Source organism: Typopeltis vanoorti, chromosome 22 (genome assembly GCF_054136105.1).
Source record: "Typopeltis vanoorti isolate ZY-2024b chromosome 22, IOZ_Tvanoo_1.0, whole genome shotgun sequence".
NCBI lineage: Eukaryota > Metazoa > Arthropoda > Arachnida > Uropygi > Thelyphonidae > Typopeltis > Typopeltis vanoorti.
In genome coordinates this window covers 52,683,014-52,705,838 of record NC_143570.1, presented here as the reverse complement: position 1 = coordinate 52,705,838, position 22,825 = coordinate 52,683,014, and the positions used below count along the sequence as shown (strand labels likewise).

The 22,825-nt window shown below is 35.5% G+C and overlaps 1 protein-coding gene across 2 annotated transcripts in view; it reads right to left on the bottom strand.

Moving 5' to 3' along the window:
- The window catches only part of LOC150094421 (pleckstrin homology domain-containing family J member 1-like), a 137,841-nt gene that overhangs the window by 74,078 nt on the left and 40,938 nt on the right, over positions 1-22,825 (bottom strand). For both annotated transcript variants that reach the window (XM_090412248.1, XM_090412249.1), the window contains exons 4-5: positions 5,041-5,131; positions 4,521-4,584 (exon numbers count right to left, since the gene is read on the bottom strand). In XM_090412248.1, coding sequence (XP_090268374.1) covers positions 4,521-4,584; positions 5,041-5,131 — 155 coding nt within the window. The remainder of the gene's footprint in view (positions 1-4,520; positions 4,585-5,040; positions 5,132-22,825) is intronic.

Below are 22,825 nucleotides of genomic sequence, written 5' to 3'. Positions count from 1 at the left end.
CAAATAAATGGTAGTATTAATTTCTCAGAAAGAAAACACATAGTGGACATTCATCCGCTTTCACACCATCCTAAGTGCAAAAAATCTAGCCCCACTAAGACTTTGGTACATAGAGCACTCGCTTTGTGGGTTTTCTGTATACAGTGAAGGCAAGTGTATCATTAGGCAGGCATGTGACTAAGGTGTCTAGGAAGGGTAAACAATTGTTCTTTTCCTTTTCCACACACACACACAGGCAGATACATTCACAAACTCTCCCACCACCACTCCTCGCAACAATATGACTTCATTAAAACTCTTACCAAGAGAGCCCACAATCTTTGTTCCAGTGGAACCGCCCTTACAACTGAGCTTAACCACATACACAGCACTTTCCTCTCCAATGGCTACAGCGAACACAGTATCAAAAAAATAATCAGTTCCTCCCCCATTCCCCGTCCTTCTCGTCAACAAGATTTTAAAAATGCCATCACCATACCCTACATCCGTGGCACATCCGAAAAAATAGCCAAGATACTAAAAAAGTACAACCTACACACAGCATATAAGCCCTACCGCAAACTTGCTACCCTTATCCATTCTACGAAAGATCAGCTCCCTCCTCTCTCTCTGCCTGGAGTTTACAAAGTATCCTGTTCCTGTAAGCTGGCATACTTTGGACAGACAGGCAGAGCAGCATCCATCCGCCTGGAGGAACACAAGTGTAAACACAACTGTGGCCATTCAGGCTTGGCTGACCGTGTTTTGGACACCACCCACAGAGTATCATGGAAGAAAACCACCATGCTCCACCACAGCAAATTCAAGAAAGAGAGACTTTTCTTAGAAGCAGCAGCAGGTCTCAGAAACCAACCAAATCTTAATAAATATGGTTGCATTAAGCTTCCGAAGAATTGGGAAACACTCATCACCAGAGGTCCCACCTTACATTCCAGGCCACCTACTACCGCCCTTAGAGGGCGCTCTACCTAGATAGGACTTTAGTGTCACCCACGTGGTTTGGCTTAGTATCGTAAGATTTGTGTGTGCATGTTACATTAATTGTTTTTGTAATCCCTGTAGATGTCCTAGTGACTAGGACGAAATATAGGAAGTATTAAATTCTATTTTAATTCTTTTTGAGTGTTGTAAAAAATCCATTAAGCCTCCAACATGATGCTACAGGTATATGGTGTCAATGGGGCATTAGTCTGTATTTGAGTTGTAAGTTGGCAGTTAGAATTGAAGGAAGTACAGGAAGATGGTTTAATGTTAAATCTGGTGTGAGACAAGGATGTATATTATCCCTCTGTTATTCATTATCTAAATGGATCACATTATGAAGGAAAGTGGTATTAAACATGATATCAGAATTGGAGATGTTAATGTCAGCTCTTTGCTTTATGCGGACTATGTTATACTTCTAAATAAATCCGCTACAAGTTTGCAAGATTCCCTGAATAAATTGAATAACTGTTATAATAGATATGGTATGAAGGTCAGCATTAAAAAGACAAAGACAATGAAAATAGGTAAAATTTTTGAAAATGTCAACTGTGTTGTGAACGGAGAACCTGTGAAACATTTCAGCTACTTAGGCACGATTTTTACTGAAGATGGTAAATTAAATATGGAAACAGACAACAGAATTAACAAAGCTGGTATGGTAGGAAGTCAACTGAATAAATTCATATGGAATAAGAGAGAAATTAGTCAGAACACTAAATTAGCTGTATACAAGACAGTGTTCAAACCAGTTTTAACTTATGGATCTGAGAGCTGGGTCAGAAGTAAAACACTTGACCAAAGACTAGAGATCGCAGATATGAGATCCTGAGAAAGATTAGAGGCATGAACAGATGGCATCAATGGCAATATCATATTAAAAATGAGGATATTTGGAAAGAACTTGACATTGTCAGCATCCAGGAGTGCATTAGCAGAGCTAATCTCAGGTGGTATGGTCACTTAAACAGAATGTGCAAGGAAAGATTAGCAAAACAAGTGTTCTCTGCCAGGTTGGCAGGAAAATGACCCAGAGGAAGACCAAGATATAGGTGGATTGATATGGTACAATGTGCCTTTGACGATAGAAATATAAGATCTGATAATGATAATATTGGAGTCTTCACAATTAACAGACTGATTTGGAGGAAAATTGTAGATAGGAAGTTAGTAATGATGTAAATTTTTCATGTAGTGCTATCATATCCTATCCACCCCTTGAGGGTACATGTCAGGAATTTGATGATGATTGGAGTAGAGCTTTTTATGTCACGTTTTTTGAAACATTTTGAAACTCAGGGGCTACCCTGAGTGTCGACTCTTCAAAATTCGATTCATCAGAATTCAAGTAGAACCAGCCTACCAGTCTGGAACACGGGGGTTGGGTGCCATAGGAGCATAGCCCCCTAGTATATATATATATAATAACAACAATAAATTCATAAATAACTTTACATTTATTTTTATTTATATATTTTGCCAGCCAGGTTGACCAAATGATTATTGTATCTGTTCTTAAACAAACAGGCTGTAAGTTCAAATCTTGCTACAGGTATGAATGTTCGCGATAGTCTCTAGGCACGAGATGAATTTCATCATCCAGTATGAGACTACAGTCCCACTTACCAGAGGCCTGAAGTGGCTTCAAAAGTTCCATATTTGGTCTCTAGAGCAGGGTTACCAGATTATGTGTAAAAAACATCTAAAATTAATAAAAATATCCTTAGCCACACTCACAGTACTAACATGTAATATGGGTTTATAACCTTTCATGAGTGGGAGTCACATAAAAAAATAAAATAAAATAAATAAATAACTGGAACAACATAAATAGCTCATGGCTAGAGTTTAATTCTTGGAATTCTCTTGTCTTCAAGTCCTATTACCTTTCTTGAAGACCACCAGTTAAACATTGATATATAGTTGTGTTCTTGATAGATTGTGTATATAATACATGGATAATAATTTATGTTTAGAGTCCTAGCATTTGGGAATTGCTGGAGTTTTACAGTCTGGTTCTTTTATTTTCCTTTTTCACTAGATGTTATGTGGATTGCAGATGGACCATCCATATCCTTGAGACTCTTCAACCATCATTCTTCTTGAAATTACAGGGATGAATTATAGGCTATGTAGTACTAAGTTCTGGTAAAACATAAGAAATGGTGCCAATCAATTAACATGACAGGTTTTAAGTGCACAATCAAAAAGGCTTGATTGTACATAATTATGGATTAGATGTATCATTTGTGTTCTTTTCTTACTGGGATTGTGCCTCCTATTTCCCCTTACACTATATAAGAAAACAGGAGGTACAATCCCAGTAAGAAAATAACACAAAAGAAGAGGTCATTCTAAGCAGAGTAGCCTCTTCTTGAATCTGTCACTATGGCAACAGAGCTATCCAACAAAATCAGTTGCGCTAAATAGTTTACTAAATGATTTAACAGATGAATTATTTGTGCATCTGGATGGACAAAGGTGGGAGAGGAGGGGATCTATAGAGAAGCTGACTCAACTTTTAAATTTGAAGTTGCTTTAAATGCAGCCTTAACATGTAGTATTGTATGTAAGGAATGGCTATGACTTTATTGCTATGTTTTGGTAGGGGGAGGATTATTCTTGTTAAGAATTCTATTGATTGTTTTCCTGCTATAGCCATTATGTTTTGCTATTATAATAATAATAAAAAAAAAAAAAAAACCTCATATTATAAGTTTTATACAAATTTCCTTTCCTTCTATTTTTGAGTGTACTAATGACAACTAATTTTTATGTTGGATCCAAGTTGTGAAGACAATATTCACTCAAAAAAAAACCATGTTGGCATAAGAAATGTATTTAGGAATTTGTACTTAGGATCACAGGTTTTATTACCAAAGGGGAACCTGAAACTTAAAGCAATCTGATGCATGTGCTGCTTAAGGATTAGGCTGTTGGTTCCAATCAAACCTGCAGAGTTTACCTAAGCAGCAAAAGCTAGGCTTCATTCCAGCACCTAACAAAACCTTTTGTGTGATATTTAACCATATGTGTTGGCTTACAATATTAAATCTTTATAAAATGCCCTTCCAGCAGTACAACCAAAATTGCCCAGAATTAAAATATATTCCAAGAAGCTGGACTTTAGTAATTAATCAATGTGAACATCAGGAGTAGATACTTTCATCTAAACAGAGTGGCCTCTTCTTGAATCTGTCACTATTGCAATACAGGTACCTAACAAAATTAATTGTGCTAAATAGTTTAAGTTAAATGACTTAATAGATAAATTATTTGTGCACAGAGATATCATCTCAGTGAATTTTTGAACCTAACTCTGCTTGCCATATTAAGATATAAATAGAATTACTGCTATGGTTGGATTTTTCTCAGTTATTTGTTACAGCACACATCAATGTCATGATAATAGTGCTTGCTAAAGCAAGCAACAACTGTATTTAGTTGTCATTATTTAATGACCCACACACACATATATAAATAAACAATAAAGAAAGAAGCTGAATATTATCAAAATTTTCCATCATATTACTTACTTTTCCAGTTAATTTTAATAATTTTGCTTGCATTGACTGAAGTTTACTTCTCTGGTATTCATAACTATAAAAAGAAAATTTCAACATTAATTAATCAGAAAATGTGGTAGATCTGATATCTATCAAATTATTTATTTTATCACTTAATTTATCAAAACATCATACTGTAACAAAACTGAACATCTGTAGATCTATGTGAAAGTGAATTGAATCAGTGAGAGATTTCTGTCAATCAACGTAATTTACTCTCTTCTATAATGATAACTCTTTTGGAACTTTTAGGAAAAACACCATCCTAGGTATGAACATAATAGTAGGCAGATGGAGTTGTGACACAGATGAAATGAAAGGCTTAGGGCCTGATGTGTAGGGTTAACAGATACTCAAAAATAAAGTAATGCCTAGTGTAAAAGAGAAAGCCTAGCTTCTTAGATGCTACTGTAGAAATACTTGTGATATTTTAGCTGTGATAAAATATTTCATTAAATTTAAACCCTTAACTCACTACTAACATTCCTACCTTGCCTCCTTCAAGTGATTAATCCACTCATCACAATGACTTTGTGTAGTGCAACTAAAATAGTGCCTTCGCTCTCTATCATCTTCGAATGCTATAATCGTAAGAAATATACAAAAAAAAAATTAAATTAAAAACGTTTCAATAAAAATCTCATCACAAAATGTAGTCATTTAAGCAGCAATTAACTGACAGTGAAGTAATAATTTTATATCACATGTTTAGATTGCACAAGGATCCCAAATTCAACAATAAAAAATTTCTGCATTTTTTTTCCTTTTCTTTTGTCAATGACTCTATGTAGAATATTTTTAATAAGGCAATATTAGCATACTGTGAATTATTCATAATTTTTACAAAAAAGATAAGAAAACTGAACATCTGTAGATCCATGTGAAAGTGAATTGAATCGGTGAGAGATTTCTGTCAATCAACATCAATCTGTTAAGAACTGCCTCTATTTTATAAAATTCTGTTAACTCTAAAAAAATGTCTAAATTCAATAAATTTAACATTCCTGTTAAGCAATTTAAGGGGCTGAAAAATGGTGATTTAAGATGCTCAAATAGCATATAAAGACAATATGATGCAATAACAGATACCCAAAACAATAACAAAATGTGTGCAGTTCTAAAAGACACTGGTACCTATGAAATGCTTTAACCAAAAACTTTCTTTAAAATGGTTTAATGGCAACACAAATGCGTAAGCATGCCAGCTCAGGTTACCATTGGAATGGGCATAAAATAAAACTGACTTTGCAATGTCAGCTTTTCAGGAAAATGCAATTTTAAACTTACAGGGAAACATTAATAACAAATGTCCTTGACTGATAATCACTAATTAAAAATACAAGGGTGACTAATAAGTTTTAAATTGCCATTTTTATTTTAGCAATTCTCCTTTCCGTTGTCTTATTACTGTTACCACCCTCCAAACTCCTGCTCCAACCAAATAACCACAATACTCTTCAAGGAAATAGGAGCATTCAACTAGCAATCCACCTAAACTGGAAGAATTCCAAGTTGAACAAGAGAACGGCTAGCAATGATAAACATCATATGTTAAAATACCATTTAGCAGTAACATCCATGAGGCACAACCCAAATCAGAGACCAAGTACATTAATGTCAAATTACATAAAAGCCAGGTTTGTTACAAAATTCAAACTAACATGTTAGAAACATAAATTCCAAGTAAATAAATTCGGGTAAAGATTTTTTTTGTAAACTGTTAATAAAATAAACTTTTAAACTGTCAAAATAAACATGTTTAATGTAATTAAAATTATGGTATAAACAGTAATATAAAGTTAATCATTAAATTAATACTTTGATTCTGTGACAATTTTTGTTATTCCAGATGTTACCGTTTATTAAAATCAGTCTCCATGGAATCAAAGTACTCTTCAGGAAAGGTCCAAATTCTCATGCAATAAGATCAATGAACTGTGTTTTAAATCAATTCACAGTTTCCACACTTGCCACACACTCATGCAATGCATTCTTCTCACCAACTACTCTCAATACAAAGAACGTGCTTCTCATTTCCTTGTTCTAACCTTCCTTATACAACTCCCAAGACCTCTTGTTGTACCCATCTTCCTCTACTTTATAAAAAAATCTCCTTTATATTAATCTGGTGAATTTATTTATTTATTTATTTGTTTGTATGGTCAAATACAGCAAAATAGGGCTATTTACATCTATTACAAATAAAGTTTTAAACCTTTCAACAACCATTGCATCACTTCCTTTGTAGCCTGATGTAAGTCTCCCAAGAAATGAGAAACTGAACAGGAATACACTATATGAGACATGGTTTGCAGAGCAACTATGTCTCATATAGTGTCATAATATCATATTCCTTCTATTCACTAGGCTCTGAAAATTGCATTCCATATGATTGGATTGATTGCCATATGACTAGCTGGTGACTAAATTAGAATGGATTAGTTTGGATAATAGATTGAGCTACTCCTCAGAGTCTCTTCAAATCCTACTGGCTCTGAAGAGACTCTGAGGAGTAGCTGTTTGTAGATTCATTTGCAAACAACTGCATATCTCCAGTTAAGCTATCCCAATATTATTAATATACAAGTTAAAAAATAACAACCTGAAACAGATCCCTGCAGCACACATTACTACTTTACCTACTTTACACACATTACCTACCGCCCATCCAATCACCAATCCAGCTCAACAATCTATTATCCAAACTAATCCATTGTAATTTAGTCACCAGCTAGTCATGTAGCAATCAATCCAAGGCCTTAGAAAAATCCAAGTGCACCTCTTATACAGAGTCTGTCGCGAAAATATATACACACTTTAACAGATGTCATCTATGGACTTTTTTCGAAGTTGGATCAAATTACGGTAACAATGTGTAGTATGATGTTCTCTCAAAAGATGTCATTACTGACATGAATACTAGCACCAATACATGACTGGTAGGACAGTCAACAGGGCACGATCCTACTGGCTCTGAAGAGACTCTGAGGAGTAGCTGTTTGTAGATTCATTTGCAAACAACTGCATATCTCCAGTTAAGCTATCCCAATATTATTAATATACAAGTTAAAAAATAACAACCTGAAACAGATCCCTGCAGCACACATTACTACTTTACCTACTTTACACACATTACCTACCGCCCATCCAATCACCAATCCAGCTCAACAATCTATTATCCAAACTAATCCATTGTAATTTAGTCACCAGCTAGTCATGTAGCAATCAATCCAAGGCCTTAGAAAAATCCAAGTGCACCTCTTATACAGAGTCTGTCGCGAAAATATATACACACTTTAACAGATGTCATCTATGGACTTTTTTCGAAGTTGGATCAAATTACGGCAACAATGTGTAGTATGATGTTCTCTCAAAAGATGTCATTACTGACATGAATACTAGCACCAATACATGACTGGTAGGACAGTCAACAGGGCACGATTGTTGTTTGGGGAACGCAAGACCATTTTAAAGTGGTATTTCAAATTTGAGAATGTTGGTGAAGTTCAACGACAATGGAGTCGTGAGTTTGCAACACAACCTCCAACACGCCTGACAATTGCACATATTCGTGATAAGTTTGAAACCCATAGTACCGTGTGTGATGGGCACAAGGGAAGATATCGGAGGCCTCACACAGCAACAAGTCCTGCTTCTGCAGCTTACCTTGATGAGAGTTTGCAAGGACAATGGATAGGACGAAGAGGTGCAGTTGAGTTCCCCCCCCCTCCCCTCCCAGTCTCCTGATTTAACACCCTTGGTCTTCTACCTATGGGGTAATCGAAAGTAGCATTCTTCAATCTTTTTACACCTGCGGACCAGGGAAAATAGGAGAAATATTTCACGGACCAGCTGACGGATAAGACAGAAACATAAATCAATGTAGATAGTATTTTATTTATTAAATCCAATGTTATAAAATTACAATTTTTAGCTAGTGCGACATCTGCTGCTCTTTAGAGGTTAGAAAATTTGATATACGTGGCTGGAGCGTTGTTTCTGAGAGACGAAGCACTGCAATAACATCCATTCGATTTCTCTGTTTGGTTTTTATTACTGACATAGCTGAAAAAGTCTTTTCACACAAACAGGAAGTCGAAAAAACGACCAACAATTTGATAGCTTTATAACTCAGAGATGGATATTCTTTTCTGAGTGATATCCAAAATTGAGACAATGATTGCATCTTATGTCTGGACACCAGAATGACATCAACTCGATCAGCGTTTCTTTTTCACAAGGATCAAGTGCGCATAATTTTATATCTTCCAAGAAGGGATTATTAATCCAGAGGTTACTTTTATGAGGATCCTCATTTTCAGGGAAATAATTATCAAAGTTTTCAGCTAATGCCCTTAAATATTGACTTATTATGTTGATTATGATTTCTTGTTGACATCAGCAGAAATCAAAAATTCTCCCAAAAGTGGAAACATTTCTATATCTTCCTCTTGTAAGCAACTATCCCAAAGAGCCAGCTTCTTTTTGAATGCATCCATTTTATTTCTCAGTGTAAAAATATTTGTACAAGACCCTGAAGAGAAATATTAAGTTCGTAAAGAAGGCTAAATATGTCTGCCATATATGCAGGCTTAGCCATCCATTCGTCATTCAACAAAGGCTCTACTAGGTCAGATTTTCGCTCTCGCAGAAACTGCTTTACTTCTTCCCTCAGTTCGAAAAGCGTGCAAGAACCCTTCCTCTCAATAACCACCTCACCTTTTGCATGGAGAAGGAGAGGTTGGTGATGTGAGTCCATATTCTCACACAGTGTCGTGAACAGCCTGGAGTTCATAGCTCAACTACAAATTTCATTAATGATCTTCACTGCGTCATTCATCACGGTGTTTAGTTCAGTAGAAAGCCTCTTTGCATCTAGGTGCTCCCGGTGGATCATACAGTGAGTGGACAAAACTTCTGGGTGCGTGACTTCCTTTATTTTTGCAACTACTCCTGAGCGACATCCAGTCATGCTTGCAGCACTACCTGTACACACTCCGACGCATTCGCTCCAGTCTAAGCCCTGCGCTTGAAAATACCTGTCAAGAGCATTAAATATCTCTGAACTAGTGGTCCATCCAGGTAAGTCAAGGCAACAAAGAAGTTCTTCCCTTAAGTCTTCATCTTCACTATACCTCACAAAGCAAAGTAGGATAACATGGTTACTCACGTCAGTTGATTCATCAAGTTGAATATCGGTGGCCATATCAATAATTCTCCTCTGAATGGTGGTGTTCAAAAGCGATACAGCCTCCAGTTTTTTAGTGGCTTGAGGACCCAAAATTTCTCGTACGACATCTAAGATGCAAGGCTTTACTAACTCCTCACCTCACCAACAGAAGCGTTTTAGCTATTCGAAGAGCAACTAAATAAGACACTCGAAGCAGCGAATTTTCACTAGTCCATCATTTTCATTTCACTTTTCTGACTTTACATCTGGTCGTGTAATCTTTGAAAAAGATCCAGTGGCTTATCAATAAAATCTCTATGCTTCGAATGCAAATGACGAGCAACTGTGGAAGGTTTCATAACGTAATTTGACAGAATTTCGGAACATGCTACACACAAAGGCCATGTTGATAGTTCATTGCGAGGGGCTACAATTAAATGAAGCTTTAAATAGTCCTTGTCGAAATGCCTAACAAAGTTTCCTTTTCTTTTTTTTGGTTTTGTATTGCACATTCCGAAATATCAACATATTTCTTTCTATTTGTTTCTTCTAAACTAGAAGCACTAGTACTTGGCATACTTTTGGTACCATCACTACTTTGCTCCTGAATACTGTCCTTGCCTCTACTAAAGAAGGTTAAAAGGTTTTGCTGTTTGACTTTTTTTGTCTCCATTTTGTAGGGTTTCAAATTTTACGAAAGAAATAACTTGTTTTCCAAAATACCACAATACAATATTAGAAAACAATATGGACAAGCGCAATAAAATAACAATTTTTACGACGTGTCGTCGACAGGCGAGCTGACACAATACTGGCATTGGACAGTCACACACTTTGCCTATACTTCGGGTGCTACACTGTCACGTGCAGCGTCCCACTCACCCTGCAACAACAGCACTCGAATCATGTAGCCACTACATGATTGTGGAGAAATTTTTGATGGACCACCAGGAAATTTCTGCTGACCGACACTAGTCCATGGACCACAGGTTAACAAGGCTCTAAAGGATGTAGTGTATCATAGAAAACCAGTTACACTGGTGGCCCTCAGAAAGAAATTGAAATGGTATGCACAGCAATCCCACTGGACACTTTGGCCAGCGTTGCCCAATCAGTAGTGCGCCATAATAATAATAATAATAATAATAATAATAATATGTGTCTGGACGCTAATAGTAACCGTTTTGAGCACCTCATATAATTGTAAAAATCAAAGGTAACTTGTATTTATCCCTTGATGTCTGTATAAATTTAGTATTACAATTTTTATATAGGTTTTTCTTTTGCTGAAGTGTGTATACATTTTTTTGATGGACTCTGTATATGCATCTCCTTTGTCAAATACATTTGTCACTTTGATAAGCCAACTGCTAAATGATGACTTCCTTATAATATGCTAAATGACGACTTCCTTATAATGACAGTATTGACGTGAAAAGTTTACATCATTAACTTCCTATCAACAGTTTTCTCTAAATTAACCTATTACTAGTCATGACTCCAATATCATCAATTCTTATATTTTTGTCTTATAAGGCACTTATAAAACCCATTCTATGAAAAATTTGATTCATATTAACCCAGTAATAATCTCTAACCAACTTATGTCCTGATCATTTTCCCTGTCTTCCTTTTCTCTCAATCTGTCTTCATACTCCAGAGACCAGAAGCTACTTTAGTCAATCATCTCTGAACCCTTTCCAATATTTCTTCATCCTTTTGAAAACCTGGTGATCAAACCTGTGCACAATTTAATATGTGATCTCCACTATAAATTGAGAGCCTCCACAGCTCAGTCAGTAAAGATGAAGTCCTCTGGTAGGAAAGACCTGGGTTCGATTCCCGTCCATGATGTGAGGAACCTTTATATGGTCTCTTTCGACTAAAGGTGAGTTAACAGGTCTCATAAGGAGCTGGAGGGTTTTTGTTACCAGTAACTTGGGTTTTTCATCCCTCAAAACAGGCAAACAGGTCCCGTGAACACACACAGCTACAGTCACAACTTACGGCAAGAAAGGCAACAGGAAACCACCTTACTTCATAACTATCTCCCTAGTAATTAGTTGCGATCCTCTCACATGAGAGGAAGCCACAGGATTAGGACTATAAACTGAACTAAATAGCTGAAATATTATTACTGGTGCTGATGTTCTCCATTCAGGATGCAGTGATGTATTCAATGTTCCTGCCTATTTTCATAGTGGTTGTATTGCACATTTTCATACAAAATTTATTACAGCAGTTATTCAATTCCGCAGAAAATCTTGCACATTGTACTGGATTTATTTAGGAGTACAACATCATCTGCATAAAGTAAAGAGCTAAGACTAATATCTCCAGTTTTGATATCAGGCTTAATGCCACTTTCTTTCATAACATGATCCATATAGTAGATAAATAGCAGTGGAGATAATGTGCATCCTCGTCTCACTGATTTAACATCAAACCATCTTGCTTCAACTCTAACTTCTGACTTACACTGAAATATAGACTATGTATTGCTCAACATAATGTCCCATTTAAACCAAATAACTGTAGCATTTTGAACAGCTTTTCTCCTGCCATCTACTCATATGCCTTTTCCAGATGCACAAAACTTAAATAAATTGTTGTTTAAATTCCCATGATTTCTCAACTACTTGTTCTTAATGTTCTTAAAGTGAAAATCTGATCCTGACCACCTCACCTCTGTTTGGCCTGAATATAGCTTATATTCATCAAAGCTTACTTTCCACAATTTTTCTTAGCATTTTCTCAAGTAAGCTTAGATGAATTATACCAGGAACACTCAGTAGGGAAAATCTGTAATTCTCACATGGATTTTATTTCCCTTTTTAAAGATAGGTACTATAAGAGTGCTACTCCAATTATCTGGAATTCAACCCTCTAACCATGCCTTCTGAATTATGCAGTGTAACCACTGTAAAACGTTTACCCCTCTACATATGAGCCTTTCTGGTCAAAAATCATATACTCCAATTTCCCACATTTCAGGTTTCTCATGGCCTTTTTCAACCTCAAGTATTGTTATGTACTCCTGACTGAATTCTGCTCGAATGTAATTACTCTGGACATGCAGAATATTTTTATCTACAGTTTTCATGTCACCTTTATCATCTCTGATTCTTTTGCAGTACTTCTTCCATTTCTAAGTTTTTTCAATAGCCTCCAGAATACACCCTTTGTCCAAAAAGAAACCAAAGTTTTGATGGAAAATAAAACACAGGCCAATTATAATTATTCAAATCATTTATTTCAATCAATATACTCTCCCTCAGCTTCGATACAGCGTTTGCATGGTCAATTCATTCATTAAATGAGTTTTTTATATCGGTTTTTGGGATGCTGTTGAGAGTCGTGGTTACTGCAGCTTGAACGCTTTCAATTGTGCCATATCACTTTCCTTTCATCGGCAAATGAAGTTGAGGGAAGAGAAGGAAGTCACAGGGTGCTAAATCAGGTGAATACGGTGATTAATCCAACACACAAACTTGGTTTTTGCTCAAAAACTGGCTCACAATGTTCGAATGATGAGATGGTGCATTATCGTGCAAAAGTGACCAGCTGCCTGCATCATGCTATTCATGCCGTACGCGATGAATTCTCACTATCAATCGCTTCAAAACTTCGAGATAAAACTCGTCATTGACCGTTTGGCAGGGCGGAACGAATTTTTTGTGGATAATGCCCTTGGAATCATAGAAACAAATCAGCATTGTCTTTACTTTTGACTTCTCCAAGTGACTTTTTTTTGGATGCCCCTCTTCTGGTGGTCTCCACTCAGCATTCTGTTTCGGGCTCATACTCAAAACACCACGTTTTGTCACCAGTAGCAATCGTTTCAAGGAAGTTTGTGTCATTACGAGCGGTTTTAATGAGGTCCTTGCAGTGTTCAATTCGATACATCTTTTGGTCATCAGTCAACTTGTGGGGAACAAATCGTGAATTCAATATACGAAGGCCCAAACTCTCAGTCAAAATGTTGTGCACAGTTGATTTTGGAATCTCCAATTCATCTTCAATCAATCTCATAGACAATTGCGGGTTGTCTTTGATGAAATCACGTGCTTTTTGGATCTTAACTTCGCTCAGTCCAGTTTTGGAAGGCCCGGCTTTTTGTCATCCTCAAGCGTCTCACGACCACTTTGAAATCGCTTAAACCATTCGTAAACTTGAGTATGGGATAAGCATTCTTTTAAAGATAATATTCTTTTTAGATAAACTTTTACCAAATTTAATACAAAAGTCAATCGCAGCTCTGTTTGAAACTCATTTTCCAAATGTTCGTCAAAAGACACTGTCGCTCTTGGCACTATAACTCAGCTTCTAATGAAACAAATATCATAAACAGTTGACACAACACTAATGAAATTTGCCGCTTTCGACAACAAAAAGATACAACAGGTCGTGCCACTAGTTTCTTCTATTTTTGAAAAGTTGGGTTTCTTTTTGGACAGAGGGTGTATACTGCCACTACCAGCCTAATTTATTTTCTACATTCTTACCTAAGTCTTCTATGACTTTTGTTTAGCTAGTTTTACACAATGCTTCGCTTTTTTACATATTTTTCTGTATTCTCTCAGAGCACAAGCTGATTTACTTGCCAGAAACTTTTTGATATGCTTTTTTTTTTTTTTTTGACTGCCTAAGACCACCATGGAATTCTGATTTTTCTATCCTTGCGGACAACTTCACACCTATATATACAGGATAAAATTGAACATCATATTGAAAAGAACTGTGTAAGAAAATATATTACTTCTAAAATTTGATGCATTCAAAATGTATATTATCTCTTTCTGGATAAATGTTGAATTGCTAATGCCCATTTCATTACTGTTAGTCTCACTCATTAAATTACAGGGCTAAGCCAATAAGTTCAAAACTGTGATATGATACTCCTAAACACAATAAGCTTGCTGTTATATTATATGAAGTGTGTAAGAAAGTTTTGTCAAGTTGAGCTGAATCAATCAACATTTGCTTTGGAATTGGCTACTGAATCTCTAGGATTAGGTTCTTGTTTTCAAATCCTTTAATTTTTTTCTTGAATAATACGTCTTTGCCTCTGAAAGCTGCTCAACTTGACAAAACTTTCTTACACACTTCATATAATATAACAGCAAGCTTATTGTGTTTAGGAGTATCACTGAGTTTTGAACTTATTATCTTAGCCCTGTAATTTAATGAGTGATAACAGTGATGAAATGGGCATTAGCAATTCAACATTTATCCAGAAAGAGATAATATACATTTTGAATGCACCAAATTTTAGAAGTAATATATTTTCTTACACAGTTCTTTTCAATATGATGTTCAATTTTATCCTGCTCAAAAATAAATGGTGATCATTTCCTATTTCAAATACTGTGTATACTCTTATCTCAACCAGTGTGAAGATATTGTCAAGTTGCAAAACTTTACACTTACAACACCATTAAACTGACATTAATTTTCATTTGTCCAAATTTCCAGCCTATTCAAATCACTCTGTAAGTTCTGGATATTTAATGGTCATTAATGTATAGATTGAACAACAATGGTCCAATGACTGAACCCTGAGGTATACCACTGGTCACCTTCAGCATGGTATGTTGATACCCACTGTATACCAGTGGGCATTTGATACCCACTGGTATGCTTTTTGACATCTGTCTTTCAACCATTCACTTATCCAAGTCAAGAGCTTATATTTCAATCACATATTCTCCAGTTTATGCAATAGCCTTTGATGTGATATCCTATCAAATACCTTAGCAAAATCCAACATTATTATAGTGTATGAATTCCCTTAATCCAATCCGACCATAGCATTGTTTTAAAATATGAGCCAACTGTTAAAACACGACCTTCCTTTAGCAAACCCAGGCTGTTCCTTGCAGAGTACAACTTGCCTGTCTATCCATGTTTGTATGCATGTTCTTACCAGCTTCTTTAAGATCTTTACTACCACAACAGAGATAGTGGCAGGTCAGTAGTTAGCCACATCAGTTTTTGCACCACCCTTGTATAGCAAAACTATCATACATTGCTTCCATTCCTGTGATATAATTCCTGAGCTGAGACTCAAGTTATACAAACATGTGAAAGGCCTAGCCAATTCAGCTGAACATTCCTTTAGTATACATGTTGATCTTCCATCTGTCCAAATTGGCAAATTCTTATCCAAGTTATTCAACAGCTCTTCAACCTCATTCTCATGCACCTCTAACTTTGATACATTTAGCCAGAATAATGTAGACAAATTGCTTGTGGATAATGCCTAAAGCAACGATGATATTACTGGATATCGATTAACTATAGATATCGTCGAAGATCTAGAAAACAATAGTGAAACGGAAGAAAAACCTGTCCCTCCTCACTGCAAATATAATTCAAGGAGGTCTTGAACTGTGAAATAAATCTGAAAATCATTTTTTTGTTCATGACACAAATTCTAAACAAGCCTTTAAATTGCAACCTGACTGAAGAACTGTATATCTGGATATCGCGAGCTGTATAAAAAATGAGTAAAATCATCATCGCAAAGTTTAATCACTGATTACATTGTCAGAATAAAAAAATCAGGACAGGATGAGAGTGAAGCTAATTCTGTTTGTGAAGAACCATTGCCTTTACCATACAGATCTGATGAACTGACTCTCTTCTGGTGATGAAAGTGATTTTGCACAGCTCGCAAACGTTGCCGAATATTGTCTAATAGCGACAATAAATCTGATGATGAAAAAAAAAAAATTATGCTTCTCCATAAAATTAAATGAATAAAGCTTTAAAACAAACTTAGGCATTCTTATTTTCATGAATTTTTATAAACTTTTTTATGAGATTTTAGGTTTATTTTAATTCATTGCATGGGTTTTATGAATTTTTAGAAAATAATGGAATGCATCCCTAATTTTTCAACGTAAGTTATGTCTTTTTTTGTGCAGATTTCTGTGGAACTTATTTACCGCATAAAAGGAGACCCGACTGTACTTGTTTGATTTCCTCATTATTGATTTTTATTATTTCTGGTTGGACATAAAGCTTCTTTAGGTCAGCTGTTTTGCTAGCAATTTGGAGTTCATGGATGCTAGTCTGTAATTCACGCGCAGTTGAAGTAAAGATAACTATGTCATCTGCAAAGCATAAATGGCTTAAATATCTTCCATTTATCTTCAGACCTCTCCCTTCCCAATCAAAAAGTTTGAATATTTCTTCTTGGCATGCTGTGAATTCTTCTCTCCAAAATTATTCACAGCATGTGAATAATTTTGGAGATATTGTGTTACATTGTCTTATCATCATCATCATCATCATGCATATCAAGGATTTAGGCCTAGCGTGGCCTGTTCTGGCTTTAGAAGTCATCGTTGAATCGTTTAAGAGGTCGTCCTGGTTTCCTAATGGTTTGTACTTTAAGGCTTGTTTTGGTAATCTTTCTATTTTCATTCTTTGAATGTGTTCCATCCATTTATGTTTATATTTTTTTAATTTTTTCTATTACTGGTTCTTGTTTTAATTCTTTCATAATTTCTTTGTTTCTTTTGTGATCAAATAGAGGTATACTTTGCAGTTTTTCTCATAAACTTCATTTCTGCTGTTATTAATCTTTGTTTGTCTTACACCCTTTCTTATACCTCTCTGCATTTCCACATCAGAGATGTTTCCACTGAAATGAATTGCTGCTGTGGCATTGGTGTATGCTGATTTGATGGTCCAGATGTATGGCTCCTCCACTTGTTGGTTTCGTAATGATTTAAGTATTGCACAATTACCAATTCAATAAAAAAAAAAGACATAGTGGTAATCGATATTCATTACACAGTTCAATAATCTGTTGTACAACTTGAATACGTTCCATTGCACTAAAGCCCCCTTCGAAAGCCTGCCTGTTCTTTTGGTTGTGCTAAGTCTAGAGTCGCACAAAGCCTACGAGTTAGTGGTCTACAAAGTGTTGTAAAAACACTTTGTAGACCACTGATAGGTCGCTAATTCATCACGTCTTCTACCTTATCTTTTTTATGTATCAGAATTAGGGTAGCCTTCTTCGATGTTCTTGGTACATCGTTTTCCCTCATGCATAAAGTAAATAGTTTTGCTAAGAGTTTGTAGATTATTTCTCCAGCTGTTTCGTAGTTGTCTTCTTTTCATTTAATTCATCATCCTGATATAATATTGAGTAAATTCTTCAACTCTTTTTGCTATAGAATATTTATATCTGGTGATGGTCCCATCTTGTAGTTTGACTGCAACCATCTGTTTATTGCTGTTCATGAACAGCAGTTGATGTACAATTGTTTGTTGTACGAATTTGCAATTGAATTTTCTTATTTCTTCTGTGATATGTTTTCTGAATTGTTTTGCAGAATTCAGTATATTATATTTTATTCTGTATGTTAACTGATTGTTTCATTTCTCTTCGTTTCTTCATAAGCTGTTTTGTTTCTTCAAAAATTTTGTCTTGTTTCTGTTCTGTGGTACCAGCCATTTCAACTGAGCATTGTAAAAGGTTTTGGGTAATGATGTCATTACTTTCTGATAGATCAGCATTGTCATCTATAATAAGATGTTTAAATCTATTATTTAGTTCGTGTTGGAATATATCTTTTTTTAATGTTGAGTTTGTGTACATCTATGTTTTGCTTTGATCTGCAAACATTTTTCTTCTTTCTTTTTGGCAGTTTATTTGGATTTTACTGTGTACCATGCAATGGTCACTTTCAATGTTGATAGAAGTCATATTTACCTATACAAGTGCCAAAAGGAGTCTCATATATGTAAATATGACTTCTCCATTGCTTCTACCTTAGTATCACCATCTCTGGGTCTGGCTCCCACTGACGAGACCTCAATAAAGGTCGAAACCGGTCTGGGTAGTGGCCCTTCCCTTAATGCATAGCATTATACATGTCTGCAAGCAGATGTGCTTTGCATTATGAGAGATACTAAGGAGTGATGAGAGCTTGGTCCACCTTTACCACGAGTTGTCTCAGTCCTGAAGATACTTCAGGTGCAAACTTTGTTTGCTTACACTTGGATAAAGGATTAAACTAAATTTATTATAGGTCTAACCAAGTGGGAAATAACTTCCAACAGTATGCAAACTGCCTATGGTGCCAAACACTGAAAAGTGTTAAATATCTGTCATCTTTTAATTTTTTAATAATTAAGTTACAATAATTTAAAATGATAACAATGGCTGTATAAGAAAAGATAAAACTACAGGTAACCCTCGCATAATGCGGTACTTATACAACACAGTTTCGATATAACATGGTCTACAAATTGTAGTAACACTTTATCTTTTCATATATTTTTCACCGCATAATTTAAAAATCAAATTTTATCTTTGTTAAATTTGTGTCTGCCCGTATTGCCCATGTAGTTATAAATAGCGAATTTATATTAGGGGAAATACCCTTTAGCACGCATGTTTGTCAATTGTTTACTGTATAAAGTGTTTATTGTTGAAAGTTGTCTTCATTTTCTGCCAGGAAAGCGCATTAAAAATCATAAGTGTGTTAATCTCAAGCTGAGCACTTTATTTTCTGGTAAGTTAAATACAATATGTAATGCATTTTAATGTAAAAATTTTATTTTTATAGTAATGGCCACATAGAGGGCTTTTGCGATATTGTTAAAAACGAAATTAGCGAATTAATTGATGGAGAAATAGATTTAAATTAGGAGGAACTGGTACAATTAATAGATGACGTCGAACCAAATGGAGGGGAAAGTTCTGCCGAAGATTCTGATTGTGATGAATCCATTAAAGAATTCAGTTTAAAGAAAGTAGCAGAAGGATTGGACTTGGCAAGAAAGTTAGGAAGTTATTTTATGGATAATGATCCCTCAATGGAGCCCTCCAGAAAATTCACAAGACAATTGGATATTTGTTTAGTTCCATATTATGAACTTAAAAAATTGCAACATAGTGGTAAGCAAAGGTCTTATTACTGCCTTTTTGATAACTAAACCAGCCAATGAGAATTATACAAATGATGTCCAAGAGATTTCAAGTGATGACGACGTCCAGCCACCCGTAAATAAAGAACATCTACGAAATGTTCATTTTGAAGACAGTGATGATGATTAAATTATGCGCTTTATTTTATTTTGCCTAAAACATTTATGCATTATGGGCAATGAAGTTTACGTACAATTTATAATTTTTTTTATAATTTTATACTATGCATTTTGTTTCTTAGTTTATATGTTTTCTTAACTTACATGAAATACCTGAATTAAATAAACATTTTTTTTTTTTTTGGATATGTCACTGTTTATCTAATTTAATAAAACGATTTCAGAACATAACCCTACTTTTTCTATGTGATCAGAGTCTTGCATAACGCGATTTATATAAAGCAGAATTTCTGTGGAACGTAACATCCGCATTATATGAGGATTACCTGTATATATGTAGATTATTGAAGGTTATGTCAAAATTATATATCATAATTGTGAATGATGAAAAGCCAGACAGCAATACCATACCTCTAAGTTGCAAGCATCATCTCTGAAGAAAATATCATACTAGGAAAGTACAGATTCTTATCAGAATAGTTTCGTAGATCAGGGTTAAAATTTTAAAAGTGATTTGTTTTTTAAATGGGGGGGTGAAACAACACACCTTTCTCTGTGTTGTACCTCCTTGAAAAACTTTTCCAAATGATATGACAATGAAATAACATTACGAAGCAAGAAATAATGAGATTTAATAAGAATAAATAAGTTTTAATTAAAGCTATACCATGTTTTAAAATTAACATTCAAGGTTGCTGAAATTTGATTTAAAAATTTTTTTCTTACTTTTTTTTTTAATTAGAGGACTGAACTGTTTTTAGGAAGTATTTCTCAAATCCTTGTAGACTGCTTATGACACAGTTTGCAAAAGTTTTGTAACTGGCAAAAGGTCTTATCTTGCTATCTGCAAGCTTAGGTTGCCTGATTTTTGATTACAAATATAGTGGTGAATTAATGAATTTATCACCACTTTCCAAACTCACCCTCACTCCAAACACATGCTATATATCTCTCAGTACCTGTATATATTCCATTTCCTTTCTTTGTGCTGTTCCCCCCCCCCCTTCTAATCTATATTCCCATAGTTGAAATGCTCCAAAATAATTTCTTGCTCTGTGCTTACTAATTTACCAATGTATGCCATCTTCATCTTCTTAACATTTCCATAACCTGTAACAGAGACCAACTATATACTTTGTTCCGTTGACTTTCTCAAACACCAGACAGCCTCATATGCACCGACAACAATAATTTAATGCTCACCTTCTACTACTGTTTGCTGGTTGCAGTTCATCTACTTTCATCAGCAATATCCCTCTCCCAGCCTGTTCTTTCTTTCTTTCTCTCGCTCCTCTTCCCGGAAACACTATGCTTCATGACATTCTGTGTGTGCAAAAAATATCCTCCTTTGTCACCTAGTCTTAGTAATTTATTTTCTTTTGGTCAACTAAATAATACCAAACACTCTTCGTTATTGATCCTGATGCTTCATGTATTGGCAACAATTGTAAATTCAAATCCCACTGTGAACATGGATGTTATAGCAATACATAAAATATGTAATAACAATAAAATAAAATAATAGTTACTTACAGCTTATATATAATGAGCAATGACATAAACAAACAGTTCATGCAAAAGTGCAAACTGTGGGAGTGTTATGTTGCCAAAACAATCATATGAACAAACGCAGCATTATAAAAATAGGTATAATTGAAAAGCATTTTATGAGCAGATCATCATAAAGCAGGGCATTACTGTATTATGAAATAAGGGCAAAGAGTTATAATAAGGGTTACCCAAAGTAACCAAAACTGGTTACTTAGGGTAACCAGTTTTGGGCACTGGTTACCCTAAGTTGGCCAAAAGTAATAGACATTAGTGAGACTTGGTTGGCTGAGGATGATACAGTAACAGGGATAGAATGCCAATGATATAGTTTTTTCAAGAGAAGACAGAAAACAGGATGGGAGGGGATTGCTAAAGATAGCAGAAAAACTGAAAACAGAGAGAGAGAGAGAGAGGGAGAGGTATACCAGGAAATGCAGAGGACAGTTCACTTGAAGCCACCTGGTGTGAGTCAGAGGCCAAGAGGATGAAATATAACTGGTTGCTGCTATAATCCTAGGGGAATATAAGGGAGAATGTAAATGGCTTGTATTGGAAATTAGCACAAGGAGTTCAGGTAATTATTATGGGGGATTTCAACTATGGGGACACAGATTGGTAGGAGGAATGGTCACAGTGAGGGAAGGAAATAGAATTTATATAGCTACTAAGAAATAATTACCTGAAAAGTAGGTAATGGAAACACAAGGTTCTAGAGTGCTGGATCTGGTCATAGCTTCAGAGAACTGAACAGTAACCAATCTGGATATGCACCCTCTGCTTGAAGAAAGCAATTGTGTGGTCTTCAAATAGGAGATTGCCAGGCATTCAGAATTTTCTGTCAAGAAAAGGTTTACGCAGAAATATAAAGCAGGTGATTATGACAAGCTGAGGAGTCAGCTTTCAGCAGTGCCAGAGCATAAGAATTTTGAGGGAGAAGTGCATAGCAGATGAACAAGAGATGTTTGAAGAAAGCAGTATCAGAATGCACATTGCTTGAAAAGATGTCAATGAACACCATAGTGTAAGGAACATAAGCCATGGGACCCACTTTCATAAGATATTTCTTGACTGCGACAATACTATGGGGCATACTTACCATAAGCATACAATAACAATCAATGGAAATTTTGAACTATTTTTCCTGTAGGAATGTTATGAAATCCTGGGCTGTTGTAGGGCATACATTTCTTGACCCCACCCGATGCACCAGTTCATCCCACATATGCTCAACAGACTGAGATCAGGGCTCTTTGGAGGCCAGTCAAGTGTGGTGCTGAAAGAGACAATGGTCAGTTCCATAGAAATGCCACAACGTAGGGAGCACAGCATTGTCCAGAATGTTCAGATACCTCTCGGAGTTCAATGTTCATGACACCACAAAGAGAGAGAGATCCGAGGCAAACCAGGCCCATACCATCATACCACCACCAGATTCATAGTTGGAGTTATACACTGTGATAAGAGATGTTTACTAGGCATCTGCCAC